Source organism: Apteryx rowi, unplaced genomic scaffold, assembly GCF_003343035.1.
Source record: "Apteryx rowi isolate R43461 unplaced genomic scaffold, aptRow1 scaffold_57, whole genome shotgun sequence".
In the NCBI taxonomy this organism is placed as follows: Eukaryota; Metazoa; Chordata; class Aves; order Apterygiformes; family Apterygidae; genus Apteryx; species Apteryx rowi.
In genome coordinates, this window is record NW_020450838.1 from 1539577 (window position 1) to 1554671 (window position 15095).

Below are 15095 nucleotides of genomic sequence, written 5' to 3' on the forward strand. Positions count from 1 at the left end.
CTCCTCTTTGGCTGTGCCTCGCTTCTTGTGACTGGAAACTACAGCATCCCACGGTAATGCAGGCGATCGACTCATTTCTCACCATTCCCCCATTAAGCTCTTTTAATTTTTATTTTATGCCTTAATTAGCACGTTCCTGGCAACACCTTTAAATTGTTTTTTCTTGTTTCAAGGCATTTTAAAAGGCAGTGCTAAAATGTACAAATCTATTAGAACAGTTTTCGTCACACGTGTTTTTAGCGACGGCTGGAGTTGGCCTACACTTAGTAATCTCCTGAATGTAACATGACGCATCGTGGAACTGAGCAGTGAGGTGTCCACGTTAGGGGACGTATTTACATCTGGAGCATTTGCAGATTTCTTGTTCTTTGTCAGCGCTGGGCATTGCGCACCAGGTACTGTATAAGGACATACAGCCAAAAGTACACAAAGATCTTTAGGGAGCTGTGTGCTTCACTTCTTTTTGAAGTTAGCAGCCCAAATACGGTTGTAAATTGGCTCATTTTTTTAGGGTGTTGTTTGTGGAATATTGTCATGTGTACTCAGCGCAAGTGGGGCTGGGATGAAAGGGGAAGCTCAACCCTTCTGTACCCATGTTGCACACTTTGGTTAAGCGTTCATCTTTCTGAAAGTGGAATTGTTTTTATTTCAGGTATCCTCCCTGGGCCTACCTTGGAARCTAGATCTGCAGCCGCCCTTCAGTCATGGTTGTTTCAAGATTAAAGGCCATTTCCCTGTCATTGCCAAGCCTTTTTCTTCTTGCTTTTCATCTCTCAGCATCACAGAATGTACCTGAATACTCTGAAGCTGAACATCAGCAATGTGTCAGGAAAGAACACCCCACAATTGCTTTTGAAGGTAAGAGCTTCTGTTCCTGTTTCAAGTTCCAGTAGGATGATCCATTTTGAAGTCCTTCTTGGTGTTGTTATGGATGATGGTTTAGTCTGCGCTGTTTTCCTTAAACCTATGATTCACAGGCCAGTGCGAGTGGTCGTATTCACTTTGATGCCTTACAGAGATTTCACCATGCGGTCTCACAGCAGTCACTTATTTCAGTGAGTTTGGGGACTGCTGGTCTAAGAATCTCCATTTCCAATTCTAGTAGAGGCTGCTTGTAATCTTGCGCCACGCTGAAACTGTGTCTCAGTTTCCTTTTCCCTAAATGGATTCCGTAATTCTTATATACCTCACATGGCTGTCCAGATCCGGATACTTAATAAGTGAAGAGTGATAAAGCATTTGGAAATATCCGGATGCAAGAGAAACAAACTGTTTTGCAATTGCAGTGTGTGGCTGCCTTTTTGCTTGTTGCTTTTTCTGTATGTACTTATCACCTCTGCCAGGAATTTTTCTGTCTTTCATCTGGGCACTGAACCTGACAAGGTTTTAAGAATGTAAGATGGGGCCTTTGCACTGCAGCGTCCTGCCATACCGCACACAAAACGCGGGGARTCCTTTTTCTGTTCGTCCACAACGTGGGATTTCCCATATTCTTATCCCTGTTGGATTTTCCACGGGTGTTTGTGTACCCCTAGGATGCTCTCTGCCTAATCTGTCCACTTACCCCCATGACACTTAGATCACGATGCAGGCATCAACATTATTTCTGAATTCGCCCCAGTCTAGTATATTAAGCTCAGTATGCCAGCGTCATCGGTTGAGTCTCCTTGATAAAAGTGGTTTCCTCCTAAATGTTGAACTATTGATTTTGGTTCCCATTTAGGGCCTTGCAATGCATATCTAGTTACGTTCTTTGCTAAAGAAATTGCCTTTGCTAAAGGCAATTAAATACCTTGCAATGTGTCTCAAGTTAGGTTCTTTGCTAAAGGCAATTAAGTAGGGGCTTTGTGACCTTTGAGATAGGGTTTCCAGGAGGAAAGTAGTCAAAGGGTTCCCTGCTGACCTTTCAGGGTTCTTCTAGAGGAGGAAACTATTGTCTCTTCGTGTGGAAAGTGTAAGAGGTTTCTTGTCTGTTTTCCATTATCTATACTTTAAAGGTTTAAGTGGATTAAAGTAAATTAGCAGAATCTTTAAGCCTACATAACGTGACACTGGCTCTAACCTTGTTCCAGTGGAATGGGTAAATAAACTTTGATTCTAATTGCTTAATAAGTCTGACCATCTGTTTAACTGGGGAGGGGTGAAAGGAGAAACCCTTGTGGTTAAAAACGTGTTGGAACTCATTTGGCTATTTAAATAGATAAATACAGTAATGAGTATGTTATAGATACAGAAAGGGGAAAAATGTGTGCGCTCTTCATATTAACCAAGAGGCACCGAAATCTGAGCTTGCAGAGGACATGTTTGTAGGATCCAACACTGAGATATATCATTCTGCAGGGAATATTGGAGCCCTGAAGCCTGATCCTGAAGAAGAGATGGGCATTTCTGGCACTCAGTATGAGTCATAYAGTGCTTCTCCGCAGAAGGGATTGCCATGTAATTACACTCATAGTCTGCCAGTTTACTTTGTATTAATCAGGCACGACAGATTCCCAGAAAAAAGTAGTCTCTCCTCCCCTTTCACTGTTCTTGCTCCCTTCCCTCCTTTAATGATAAAGGGCAAAAACTGGCAAGAGTTAATTAGAACTTAACAATTACACAAAAGAAATAAAGAAAGAAATTGCAGACACATCAAGCAGATGTCTCAGATTATCACTTGGGTCTCTTAAACCCAAGTTAGATGCATGGTTATTGTTTGTTTTCAGCACCTGTTTCCTCATGATTGTTCAAGATAGAGTTTAATCCTGTGCTCTCCGCCGTGAAGCCCTGCTGGAAATGAAATTAAAGGCACCTCATTCCCACTGCCCACAGTGTTTAAATTCTATAGAGGAGGGCTCACACCTCCAAAAACTCTTCTGAGTTCATAATTTAATTTACCTTAAAGCTATATCCTGTTCTGACCCCAACACGAGCAGGTTCAGGCTGCAAGGGGAGACGAGCAGGGGAATCGGCCTCTTATCTGCCCAGTTGCCCTGGGGAGGCGTCTGTGCCCAGCAGTGTGGCTCACGGGTCTCCTTGCGGGTCTCCAAACGCCCTGCCCCGTGGATCACAACCTGCTGGGTCGCGGCAGCATAAAGCCAGCGGCTGGCCGCCTGGCCCCCGCAGCGGCCCTGCGGATGCTCCCGCCGCCAGGGGAGAGGATTATATTACACCAGCAATTTTCAGTGGTCGGGCAGTAATAATAAGTAAGACCTCAGACCATTCAGTCATACAGGATGCATTAATTTACTGCCAGATTAAACAGACTAACAAAACAATACATGTTACAAAGGGGTTGAATAGCTCCTTGTTCGCAACCTTGCTGGCCGGGCTTCCAGCGGCAAGACAGAGCGGATGCCTGTGACATGTTTAGTGCTTCTTCAGTCTTCAGTTCCCACCTTGCTTGTGCTCAGCCTCTCTTTTTATTGTGATTTTGCCTTCAGATTACAATATTCTTAATTTCCAGTTGACTAGATTTTAACGTCGTGGAAGAATCCAAGCAAAGCTCATTTCTGTCTACTTTTTAGCTTTTTTTTTTCTGAGAAATTCTGTATTTGCCATACCTCATCTCTTGTTTACAATATCCCATCCACACTAGTCAAGGACCTGATTGAATTGACATCACTTTGTATTGCTATGGGAGGGGTAAGAAAGAGGGAGAATACATTACATGACCTTCTCATTTAAGCAAAATGCAAGCTACATGTGAAAAATGATGTTATTTTAGCTGTTTTCAGACCTGCAGAAATGACCGTTTCCTTACAGAGTCCATTCCCCCAGTCATCTGCYGTTACCTGTGACCTAGAGAAGAAGGTCTCAAAAAGTCAAGAGACCAAAATGTGCTTATTTTACATGTTCAAGCTCAAAGCTTGTGCTGCCAGGAGAGATGAGGGCTGGGAGTGGGCTGTGGGCTGGATGATCTGTCCTAGCAGACTCCACAGAGCTTGTGGGCGACAGGTTAGGAATTTGTGCTGGAAGGTCTGCCAGGCGTGTTTGTACCGCACCAAACGCACCGGTGCCCCAATTTCCCTGCGGCTGGGAAGTGCTGCTCATAGTATAGTTCACCAACAGTAATAAGGTACCTAGTTTTGGCCTTTCATAATTAGGTTGTTCTACTCTGTGCATATAGAAACTCCAGTTAAAGTTTGATTTCCCTTGTTAGATCAATAGGAAAATGATCTTTTAATTCCCAGGAGCCTGTTTCTGGTGTCTTATTACCTGTTTGGCTGTGAGTGGGTAGCTGCATTTAGGATCTTGCATGCTTGTTTGTTTTTCAGTGAGCTGAGAAATTGGTGAAACAAGTCAGGTATATTCTTAGTGAAACCTTTTTTATTTATACCTGCATGCACACATGCGTACAAGTCCCCTTTCATTAAAGAGTGTGTCACTGCAGCTCAGCTCCAGCTCAGAAATTCACATATGGGTCACTTTGGTAAGCCAAACACCTGAGAAACTGTCTCTGGTTCCTGTCAGTCATGCTCATATGCTAACTTTCTTGTCTTTTCTATATTCATCTTGTAAGCAGTAGATCAGTCCCGGCATTTGCAGCTGGGCTATGCCCTTGCCATGCTGTCGTGTTTCTCCAGCAGTAGCCTTCACTGTAGACAGCTGTTTCTCAGACATGAAGCAGCTTTGTGACTCATTAAAGACGTCTGGAGTGCCCTTTGCAGCATGTCCCTTGGGAGCAGCCAGAAGCGTCTTCTGCCATAGCACGGCTATTTTTTTCAAGAGCCAGAGCCATGACTGACATGTGCACGTATGTCTGTAATGGGTGGAGTGGGGAGTGTTTGGTTTGAGCTTGTTTACCAAGGAAGTGCTTAGAAGTTTGCAAACTCATCTGCGTTATATGAATCGCTTGGATGTTCATGACTTAGCTGGAAATGAGTTGTGGACAGGTTTTCACTTGCAGTTTCTACATTATTTCTACAGTTCTACAATTATACATTAGCTCTATCCATTATATTATGCTTAGGAAAAGGTATGATAGACTCCCCAGGTCCTTCTCTGTTCTGTCTGCCAGTGCATTCTCCCCTGGGTCATGGCAGTTAGCGTGAGCTGAAAGACTATCATTTGTGCTCCCCTGCTTTAATATTTGTAGCCTTTCTTTGTCCTCAGAAGCACCTCAGCTGGTCTCATGCTGAAGCACAGGAGAGAGGTGGACTTGGTTAAATAGCTTACATCCCGGATCTTCGCAGAACCACATATCACAGCTTTGCAGACTGTCTCATAAGTGCTGGTGTGAGTTCTGGGCATGCAGCATTCGACCCACCGCCTGGTGCTCCATCTCTCCTAAATGCACAAGGTGCTCTGTCTGTTGCCTCAGGTTTTTAAAATGAATTAGTTCAAGAGGGTTTAAATCTGGGATTTTACTTCAGACTATCCATAATTATTACCTCCTACAAGATGAATGTGATTCAGGTTGCTTGAATGTAGCTTGCTATATATTTTCTCAATATTTTTTCTTTAAACAGCATTTTATTGAAACCTGGCCAGCTTTGAACACTGAGATCTGTGGGGAGCAGTTAAGTGTTTGCTTGTTGTGTTGAAAGCAAAAGCTGTTTTAACTTTGTGGGCTGAAGGATAATGGGGTATGATTTATTTGCTTTGACGGTTCCTGACATTTTACCAAACACCCCCACTATTGTTGAATTGGTCACTAATACATTATTCCCTTTACTGTACATTGATGGAAAAAAAGCACATTAACATCCATCAACTCCAAAATCCAGCTAGGAAAACCCCTTAGGAAATTTTGATAAAGATTTATACTTTTCTTGAGCTAGTGAGATTTTGACAATCCAACCCAAAACTTTAGTTAACAAAGGATGAAGGTTGTGGGGTGAAGTCTGAGAAGTGTATCTGGCTAAACATCAAGGGGAAGGCTAAGTACATTATGGGAGAAATTTCTTCTAGCTCATAGCTTTGCTGTCCTTGAATCTCAATACAGGGAGCCAAAACATTAACTAATGATGGAGCGTTAACTGCTAACTAATGGCATCCTATGCATAAGATTGGGATATTTGACCTTCAATGCAGTTCAGTAAAGATTTTGTTTCCATTAAGTGATCCTTGTGGCAATTTTCTTTTTAATCTTGAAAAATGGAACTGTGGCAAATGAAGCTGATATTTTCTTCCTTAGGGTTGATTTAGAATTTGTTTGAAAATTATGACTAATAAAGCCATAAATACACAGCAGTTAGGAAAGTAATTTGCTCTCGGGCAAACTTTTGAAAATTACACCCAGCAGCTCTCAATATCTTTTTCGTTCCATAATAATAATTATAACAATAATGATGCTAGTCCTTTGACACTTCCCCATTAATGGTGTCCAAGATACCTCACAAATAAACACAATGAGATTTGATTAAAAAAATGATTCAGTGTGCTGTTCCTTGGGGCTTCCAGGAGAAAAGGGGTCTTGGAAGAGTGCCCTTCATTCACAAAATGCTTTACACAGTGAGAATCCCTCACAAGCAGGAGAGAAAAGGAAGATTTTACGGTGAAGCTTCAGGAGGCGAAGTGGTTGAGTAACTCTCAGATGGTGCAGTGGGGGAAGGTAAAGCTTTAAAGAGGTACGATTGCTCCAGTGAAGGAGCATCTTCTGACCATGAGCGACAGTGAAGAGGCAAGGGGAGGTGTCCTCAGCAGAGGGGCTGAGCGAGGAGGGCGTTGTGGTGTGGAGGAACAGATACCCAGAAGGTCGCCAAGGTAGGATGCATGGACCAAGGCCATGAAACACTCTGGTCAACAGCGGAGTAGCTTCCTTATATTTTCAGYGGTACTGCTGGTGTAACAGCGATGGCACCAGCAAGCAATAGTCCTGTTCTTTGGCACAGGTCCAAACAGTTGGGTCCAGGGAGCAGAAGTGGGCTGCTGCTTTTCAAGTCCCAGGGAGCACCTCAGTGAAAGGAAACTGGATGGAAAGCAAAACAAAGTGCTTTTCTTCTTTTTCTGTGGTTCAGTGCAAACAAAAACATGCCTTTTGGAGACCTCATTCTCAGTTTTAAAGTTTACTTAGCRTTGTTCCCTAACTGAATAAGTTTGTGAGCCGGTGGCGTGGCAGACATCATTTATTTAGCACATTTACTTGTGATGAGTATTAATATATCACATTCTCCTAAAACCTTCCATCCAAGGATGTCATTATGCTTTGATAAATTTCAGCTTAGTACTAGCACTCTCTTAAGAATATTCTTGTTTAACCCTGCTGGGTTCACTCTGTAAGGTAATGAATACTATAGCCCCAGCTCAGTCAAGCACTTAAATATGCACTTACCTTGAAGTCAATGGGATTGTGTACTTGAAACCATTATTTGTTTACATGTTTAGCTAGGCCACAGTCAGAGTACTCAGTACAGAACAGATCAAGTCCCTAAATGGAAACCGTAGCATATAATTTTGTTCCTAGAGAGTTTTGCTACCACAGGTCCAACTGGCCAACTTGTTTCTCTAATGTAGCTAAAGCAAGTGCTTAAGAGGTCTGACATGTTCCTGGGCTCTATATAGGATTAGCTAGATAAAAGTCTGTGGTCTGCAATATACAGTAGACTGGATTAGAGGTTTTTATGATCATTTCTAGCTTTGGGATGTGCAGATAAAATCCTTAAGAAACTCTTTATGCTTTGGCTTTAAAAACTGTGACTTCATAAATCATCCATTCCTTCCTTTTTACTAGCATTGGACGATCCTTAGAATGTTTTTTTAATGGAAAAGCTTGAGCTGCAAAATTCAGATTTGTGTTTTATACATGGGGATTGCTCAGAGTTAGAGCACATTAATAAAAGAAGTGGAGGTCACTGGTGAAATGTGGTCTTTGATAATCCCTTACTATTATTAGCTGGCTTCTGACTTAAGAACAATGATCCTTATGAGAAAAGGCTCATTTCAAAACTCTTCCAATATTTTGCTCTTATAATTATGGCTTCTCCTCATCACTGGTTCATTGATTCACTGGTGTAGCTGACTCATGACTGGACCCTTTGTCCACACAAGACAGGAGCCCTCGTAGGCCTGGCTAGCTAAAGAATACAAATTGTGCATTTGACTTTGGCAGTCCCCAGTTCAGTTTCTGGTGAGCCAACAAAGACGGCCAACTTCTGTTTCAGATGTTCATCAAAATCAGGGCACACCTGCTTCTGTGGCAGATCTAGGTACATGCTGGCGAAACTCAAGAAGGTGGACTTGGCCGCACCTACTCTGCCCTCTCTCAGCTTCCTGAGTGCTCGCTAGTGGAAACGGTTGTCCTCAATCTTGCACCRTGTCTGTTGGCACAAGTGGCTGGAGTAGAGGCATAACTGAAAGGCTAGTGAAAAAAAAAATCTACCTCCAAATGTGGGAGAGGCAGACTGAAGGTTGAATGATGACAAGAGTGTTTTTTCCATCAGACTGCAATGGCTGTAGGAGCCAAGATGCAGCTTGCTTTCCTGTCTGAAAAGAGGGATTATACTGATCAGACTGTCATAGGAAGGTGCAAGTGATGCATGAGCACTCACCTTATCTTTCTCAGCGAGGGAGATTGCGTGACAGCTGCAGGGCTTGTCTCAGTAAACATTGGCTTGCAATACCTAACCGCTCTGCAACATGCTTAAGAGAACCAGGAAGCTTTGGATGAGCTAAGACAGGGGCTGTGTGGGACACTGGTGATGATGATTTCACCAGGGAGTGATGGGACATGGGGCTATGGTGCCATGACGCAGTGCGGTGCCGTGCAGGGATAGCAGGCGAGGTTTTCGAGGTGTTTTGACGAGGAGGGGAGGCAGTGTCAGGGCAGTGTTTGCCCCAGTCTGTAGCCTGCTGAGGAAAGCTAGGTCTTCCCATGCAGTATTGTGCCATGGAGACAACACACCCGTGGCCCCATCACAGAATCACAGAATGGTTGAGGTTGGAAGGGACCTCTGGAGATCATCTAGTCCAATCCCCCTACTCAAGCAGGGTCACCTAGAGCATGTTGCCCAGGGTTGTGTCCAGCTGGCTTTTGAATATCTCCAGAGAAGGAGACTCCACAACCTCTCTGGGCAACCTGTTCCAGTGCTCAGTCACTCTCACAGTAAAGAAGTTTTTCCTCATATTCAGACGGATCTTAGCCATGCAAATGGATGTGCTCCTGACTCATGGCTTTACATCTGTATCCAACGCACTGTCAGTGGTGTGGCTGTGTCTCTTCTTGCTCTGCCACTGCGTGTGCCTAATTTGCAGTGACTGGCCATGTCCAGCTGCTGTACCATGGCTGGGGTTTGTGGCCTTGTGGGACTCTGAGCAACAGGAGCCAAGCTGAGGGTGGAACAGCCTCTCTCTTCTTTACCCATCACCCGGCCTGAGGCCTGGGCACCCACAGATTGGAAGTCTTCTCCTGTCTAGCTGTCCCCTGGGTACAGGGGTAGGTCTCCATTGAGCTGCTGCTTGTCCTTCACCATGGGCAAATAGGTGAGAGTAACCCAGGTGAAACAGAGAATGGGCCAAAACTGGCCTCCCTATAGAGCAGAAGTGCTGGAGAACGTAAAGAAATGGGAGTGTGACGCACAGTCCTTCAATCTCCTTCCTTGGGGGGCCCCCAGGAGAGCATAACAGCACATGAGAGCAAGCCCTAGCTCATAGTTATTATCTGGTGTTTTCTTTATATGAGTTTGAATCCTTGAGTTTTTGCTGACAGACGGATGTGTTTTGCCAGCTGCTCAGTATTAATAATAAATAAACAAACAAGCAGTCATAWTTGTACTTTCGCAAAAAATAGGTTTGGGCTAAGTTCTTTTTTTCTCCATATTGAAACAATTTAGCAACACTTGTTTTGAAGAAATGGTTAATATTTAGGAAACAAAGATTTGAGATGCTCCGCCTGTTTTAACAACAGTACGTCCTGTACATCACAGCTTTCAAGTGCTTTACAGATAATTAGGCCTTGATGCCCTAGCTGGTGTCAGTAAGCCCATTTAACAGTTGGAAGAACTGAGGCACTAAAGGATTTCTTGATTTGCCCAAGACACAGAGGGCTCCAGTGTCAGCCCTGTTAGGCCCTTGGGGCCATGCTTACGTCACCAGGTGCCATTTCTCTCTTGTGATGGAAGAAGCTCAGCAAGGTCCATTTAATAAGGAGCTGTAGATAGTGAACCCAGAGGCACAAAATCATCTAGATGTGATGCAACTTTAAATGGTAACATCACATGACTATTACTCTGTGAAGGAGCAAGGTGAGTCTTCAGCGCTTCTTTTCCCTTGAGGATGGTAAGGAGCAGAGCCTTTTCTTCAGACTCCTCCTTTTTCTTGGCAGCTGAGACATGGGGCTGTTCTCTCTTTTAGGATACCAAGAGAGAAAAAGTCTTATCCTTACGCAGTTGTTTCCTACCTACCAGTTCTTGGACAGGTTGGACATTAGCAACTCTGTTGCCTCTTGGCTCTCATTGAAAGGGAATGGCTCACTGCAAGGAGCTCTCATGGTGACGCTTATGCAACTCATGGGTTAGCTCATTGTTTCTCCTGTCTTTGAAGGAGTTTTATAGTTGGCCCAGCCTGGAAGAATTGATTGAGTGGGCAGGAAATGAGGTAGAAACATGGGTGGAAGGTGAAGACTGCTAGAAAAGAAAGTGTGAGTGGGAGAAGAGGTGAATGTGGGGTCAGAGGGGTAAATTGAGTGAAACCATGAAAAAGAGACATCTGGAAGAATATTTTAAGTTGGATTTGGATATAGAGAGGAGTGAGAAGGAAACTGCTGGTTACGACATAGGGTAGGGTTGGTCTATTTTGTAGAAGAGGAGATTACTCTGCCAGCAGCCCTCTGAATCCTCATAGCTGTAAGTGGAGATCAGAGATTTAGGAAGGCAATGAAGCTAGAAATTGCAGCAGTTGGTATGAGGACATATTTAATGTACAATTAAAGATTTCAACAGATCAGGTTAAAGAAAGAGAGAATACCAGTAATGAGGTGGAGGTGGTGATGGGAAGACAAGACAGGAGGATGATATGCAAGTGTGGGAGGATTTTTGGGGTAAAGCCAGCTTGAGTTTTCTGGCCTCATGAGTAAAGTTGAGCTCTGAGTGCTGACACACTGTTTGCTCAGCTCTGCCAGCACAGCAAAGGATTTCTCCTTCTCCTGAGAATTTTGCTGAATTGGGGTGGTTTTGTGTTGTGGAGGCTACTTTTACATCTCAGCATGAGGTAGGAGTGAAACTCATTTTCAAAAGACTATTGCACTAACCTGTGGCATGACCTAAAACAGAGCTAGAATTTAAAATGAGGCTGATATGAAAATATGATTCATTGTCAGTCTAATAAAGATAACACTGTAAGTTGACTGTAATGTTTATGCATCTTTGGAAGTGTCCACACCGAGGCAAGGAAGCTGTAAAGTAGAAGACTGAGCTGATGAGATAGCAAAGTTGTGAGTTGTGATCTTTGCTGTTTGTGCCCTGGTGGTTATGGTGCTGCTGGGAGTGGTTCTGCAATGATAAATATATGCTGAGTTTGAGAAGACAGGTGGTAGCATGGAGAGTCCTGAGCTTTCTGACYTGTTGCTTACAACCTTACTTGCTTTGTCCCTGATGGTGACTGGTCAGTGACATCTACAGAATGGACACTGTGGCCTTGGTCTTAGCAGGCAACTGTCTGCTTCATGAAAAATACTCTGAATACTGAAGGTAATTGAGACAGAGGGTGGTCTGAGTTTGCAGGTCTTGACAAGTGAATAGATGGTAGGTCAAATTCTGCAAATGGGACGTTTACCCAAAAGGTAGGCTGAGTCAYAAGGTTGTAACACGACAACCTTGTGCTACAAAGTGATTTACGTCTGCTGGTCATTGGTGGGATCTAACACTGAGAGTCCTCTAGTCTAGGGGGTGGTCTGAAAAAGACCTAAGTGGTTAAGTACCTGCAAACTGGAGTACCTGCTGGTCTCTAAACTTGGTTTGCCCTGTGCCAGGGCTGAGGCAAGCCAAAAGGCTTGATGAAAGGAGTTTTCAGGGTTGCAGAGGTCAATGCTGTRATCTGGACCTCTGCATGAGTGCTGAAATTTTCACACACACACAAAATAAATGTACCATGAACTAGTAAACTGAGTTAAGAGAGGTTTCAAGAGGGCATCTTGAGGCAGTAAGGGAAGCACTCAATGTGTGGTCAAGTTAATGCTGCACAAAAGTAAGTCTGAATATCTGCAGAACAGGTATTTATTTATGCCCATTGAGTCTGGCAGGCCACCAGTGCTGTATATATGTTTTGCTTTATTGCACAAGCCTTTGTTGTTGAATCAGCTTATTTTACAGGGGCTTTACGTAATATAAGTCTTTGGTCTAAAAGAAGTTTTTGGTTYGTGTTGTATTTTCTGGAATGGGGTCCCTGGGTCTTGCTTCTAGTTTGTCTTTTTRTATCCTTGAAGCTTTTCTTTGCAATCCTCCCATTTCCAGCAGGGGACTCATGTTTCTACATGGTGGCACACCCTCAATATGAATTACAGCTTGACTACACCTGGCACTAGTCACAAGGAGCTGTTCCAAAATAACTCCATGTCTGGACAGTCTTCACATGTGACTACACAGCTACCCAAAAGTATGAACAGGGCACACACCTGATGCCTGAATTACCTTTCAACTAGCTAGGTCCAAAAGAGATAATGATTTTGCAGTTGGCAGTGTGGTATTCATGTTGGGAAGCAAGCTCTGCCCAAAACGCAGGAGAAATCCTTGGACAAGTAATTCAGGATGAGGTTTTTGCTCATGCAGCCTCGCTGTTATTCATATCAAAGCTACTGCAGAYAGATGCATGGGTGGTTTGTATATGTGGATATACCCTTATTTTGCACAAAGAATCCTTGCTCCTGTTTAGTTTAGCTTCTTTTGTTCCAGACTAGGAGAGTTCACGCTGTGAATTATTCCAGAAGAGATGTTCTTGAATAACACAGTGGTTAGCCATGCTCCTTGCACATAGAAATGGCTTTGCAGTTTCAAAGCATGGGCATTTAACCTCTCTGTTCTTGCGTGGTGTGTGGCTGGATGCACAAAGCTGCCACAGGCTGCTGGTGATGGGAGCTGCAATTGGGCACCAGTGAGATGAAGCAGTAAATACTGTCCTTCAGGCAGGGGAGTCTCAACCCAGTGCTCACGTGCTTCTTTCCTTCAAAACACTTGGGATAAGGGTGAGGTGGGGAACAGCTGGTTTTGAGGAGACGGAGGCTCAAGTATTACCAGGTTTACCACATGTCTTTAGAAGCTGATCCAAAACCCATCAAGCTCAGTGGAAAACTGCCAATGATTTGAAGAGCCCCTGGATCAGGCCCTTAAACCCAGCTYCTGCAGTCTGGCACGCAGTCCTTTGTGCAGCTGACTAATCCTCGTCCCAGTCCTATACTCTCAGGAAACTGATGCAGAGCAGCATGCTAGCAGGCTGCAGGGACCACCCTCCGAAATGGCAGAGGGCCTTTTTTCACCTTGTCTCATGCACGCATAAAAGCGTGAGCACAGCTGTGTCCGCAGACTTACATTTCCTGCACAGCTCTGTGCTCTTTGCAGCTGGATACCTGAACCACCTTGAGCTTGGAGGGACTCTCAGCGCTTTAGCGGCTCTGAATCATATGGCTGGCACAGGATGGGGTTGGAAACTATTAAACTTTTGTTTGTTAGTCCTAATGTGGAGGAAGTGAGAGCATGGATCTTTAACCCCCTGGAAATGATTAGAGATGAGAAGCACAAAGGAGCCCTTGATGAGCATTTCACCCTTAAGCCATTCGGTTCCTAGCTTTCCAGCCCCTGCTGCCGACATGCAAAGCCAGGGCCTTGGTTTTTAATTTTTCATACTGTTTTTAAACAGATACTTTTGCAAATGTAAACATGCCCCAGCACTGAAGGTTTCCAGCCAAATTAAAGAGCACTGGAAAAATCAGCCTTCTGAGAAAGGTCAAATACAAGCAAACTCTGGAGTTCATTGGGTCCATATGTGTAAACTTGAGCTAATATAGGATAGGCCCAGGGCAGCACTTACCTAGCAGAACTGAGCTTGTTTTAAAATGAAAGCTTGGACCTGTCCTTGGGGATGCTGTGGTCAGAGCAGTAGATTTGAACGTGTCAGATGAAAAAAGACCCATGTCCTGTCTCTTTCTTGATTTCCATTCCACTTTATCCCTTTCCTCTAACAGGAAGAAAGAAGGTTAGGAAGGAAAATGTGCCATTTGGCATTAATTCTGACAACTCACGGTCAGACATTCTTAGCTGAGACCATGCTGGGTTTAATAATCTCCAACTACATGCCTATAAAAGCTTAATTTTGCTATGAGGATGCATGCCTTGCAGCCTTTAATTTAATAACCGGGAAGGGTTTCTTTATAAGTTGTACCACCTGCAGTAGTAATAGAAATCAAGACACTGCCTGTTATTTCATGGGCTTGATTGACATTTAAGCCAACATGGAAAGATTCAAGCCACCTACTGCCTTTAATTTTTTTTAATTATTTTTACCTGTAATTTTTCAGAGCTTGCCATTAAAAGGAAGAACTGATGAGTGTACCTCTCTGAAGTGAGGAGCTTTTGCTTAGAGCAGCAGATGAGGAAATATTCTTCCTGCTACTGCACTCTAATAGTGGGTTAGTTAGTAGGAAAAAGTTGGTAGGAGAGGAGGTAAAATGACAAGAGAAATTATGGCCTAAAAGCGGGATCCTTGAAAGGTATCATCATTATATAGCAATCCCCTAATCCCACCCCCGTCAGCCAACACAAATGCCAGGAGATCTGCAGCACGTCAGCTGGCTAACCTGCCTGAAAGGTGTTATTGTTGCTGGTTCTGCTGTTTGGCTCAGAAATGTCTCTGCAGCTAAAGAGCTACAGGAAAAGAAGACAGAGCCCCATTAGTTAGAAGAATGCCAGAGGTGAAACTGCAGTACCTCCCTGGTGCTAGTACATCATTAAGGGTCCCAGAGGAGTGTAGGAGGTGGAGATGTTTGAAGGTTAGACTGGCTGAGTTATTCCTTAACTCATGCCTTTTCCTTGAAGATCAGAGGAGGTACACGTGTTGTGTGTGGTTACGTTGTGTGACAGGAATGCTGAGAAGGGCTGGAAACCTCCAGCTCCCAGTGACAGGGTTTTGGGATTGAGGGGGTGGAGGCCTTGTCGTCAGAGGTGCCCTGACAGCCTTGAGTCAGG

General features: G+C 44.0%; 1 protein-coding gene across 1 annotated transcript in view; it reads left to right on the forward strand.

The window, feature by feature from the left end:
• The first annotated feature begins 704 nt into the window (after window positions 1-704).
• The window catches only part of SEMA5B (semaphorin 5B), a 135165-nt gene continuing 120774 nt past the window's right edge, over window positions 705-15095 (forward strand). Inside the window, exon 1 of the mRNA XM_026082200.1 lies at window positions 705-858. Coding sequence (XP_025937985.1) covers window positions 705-858 — 154 coding nt within the window. The remainder of the gene's footprint in view (window positions 859-15095) is intronic.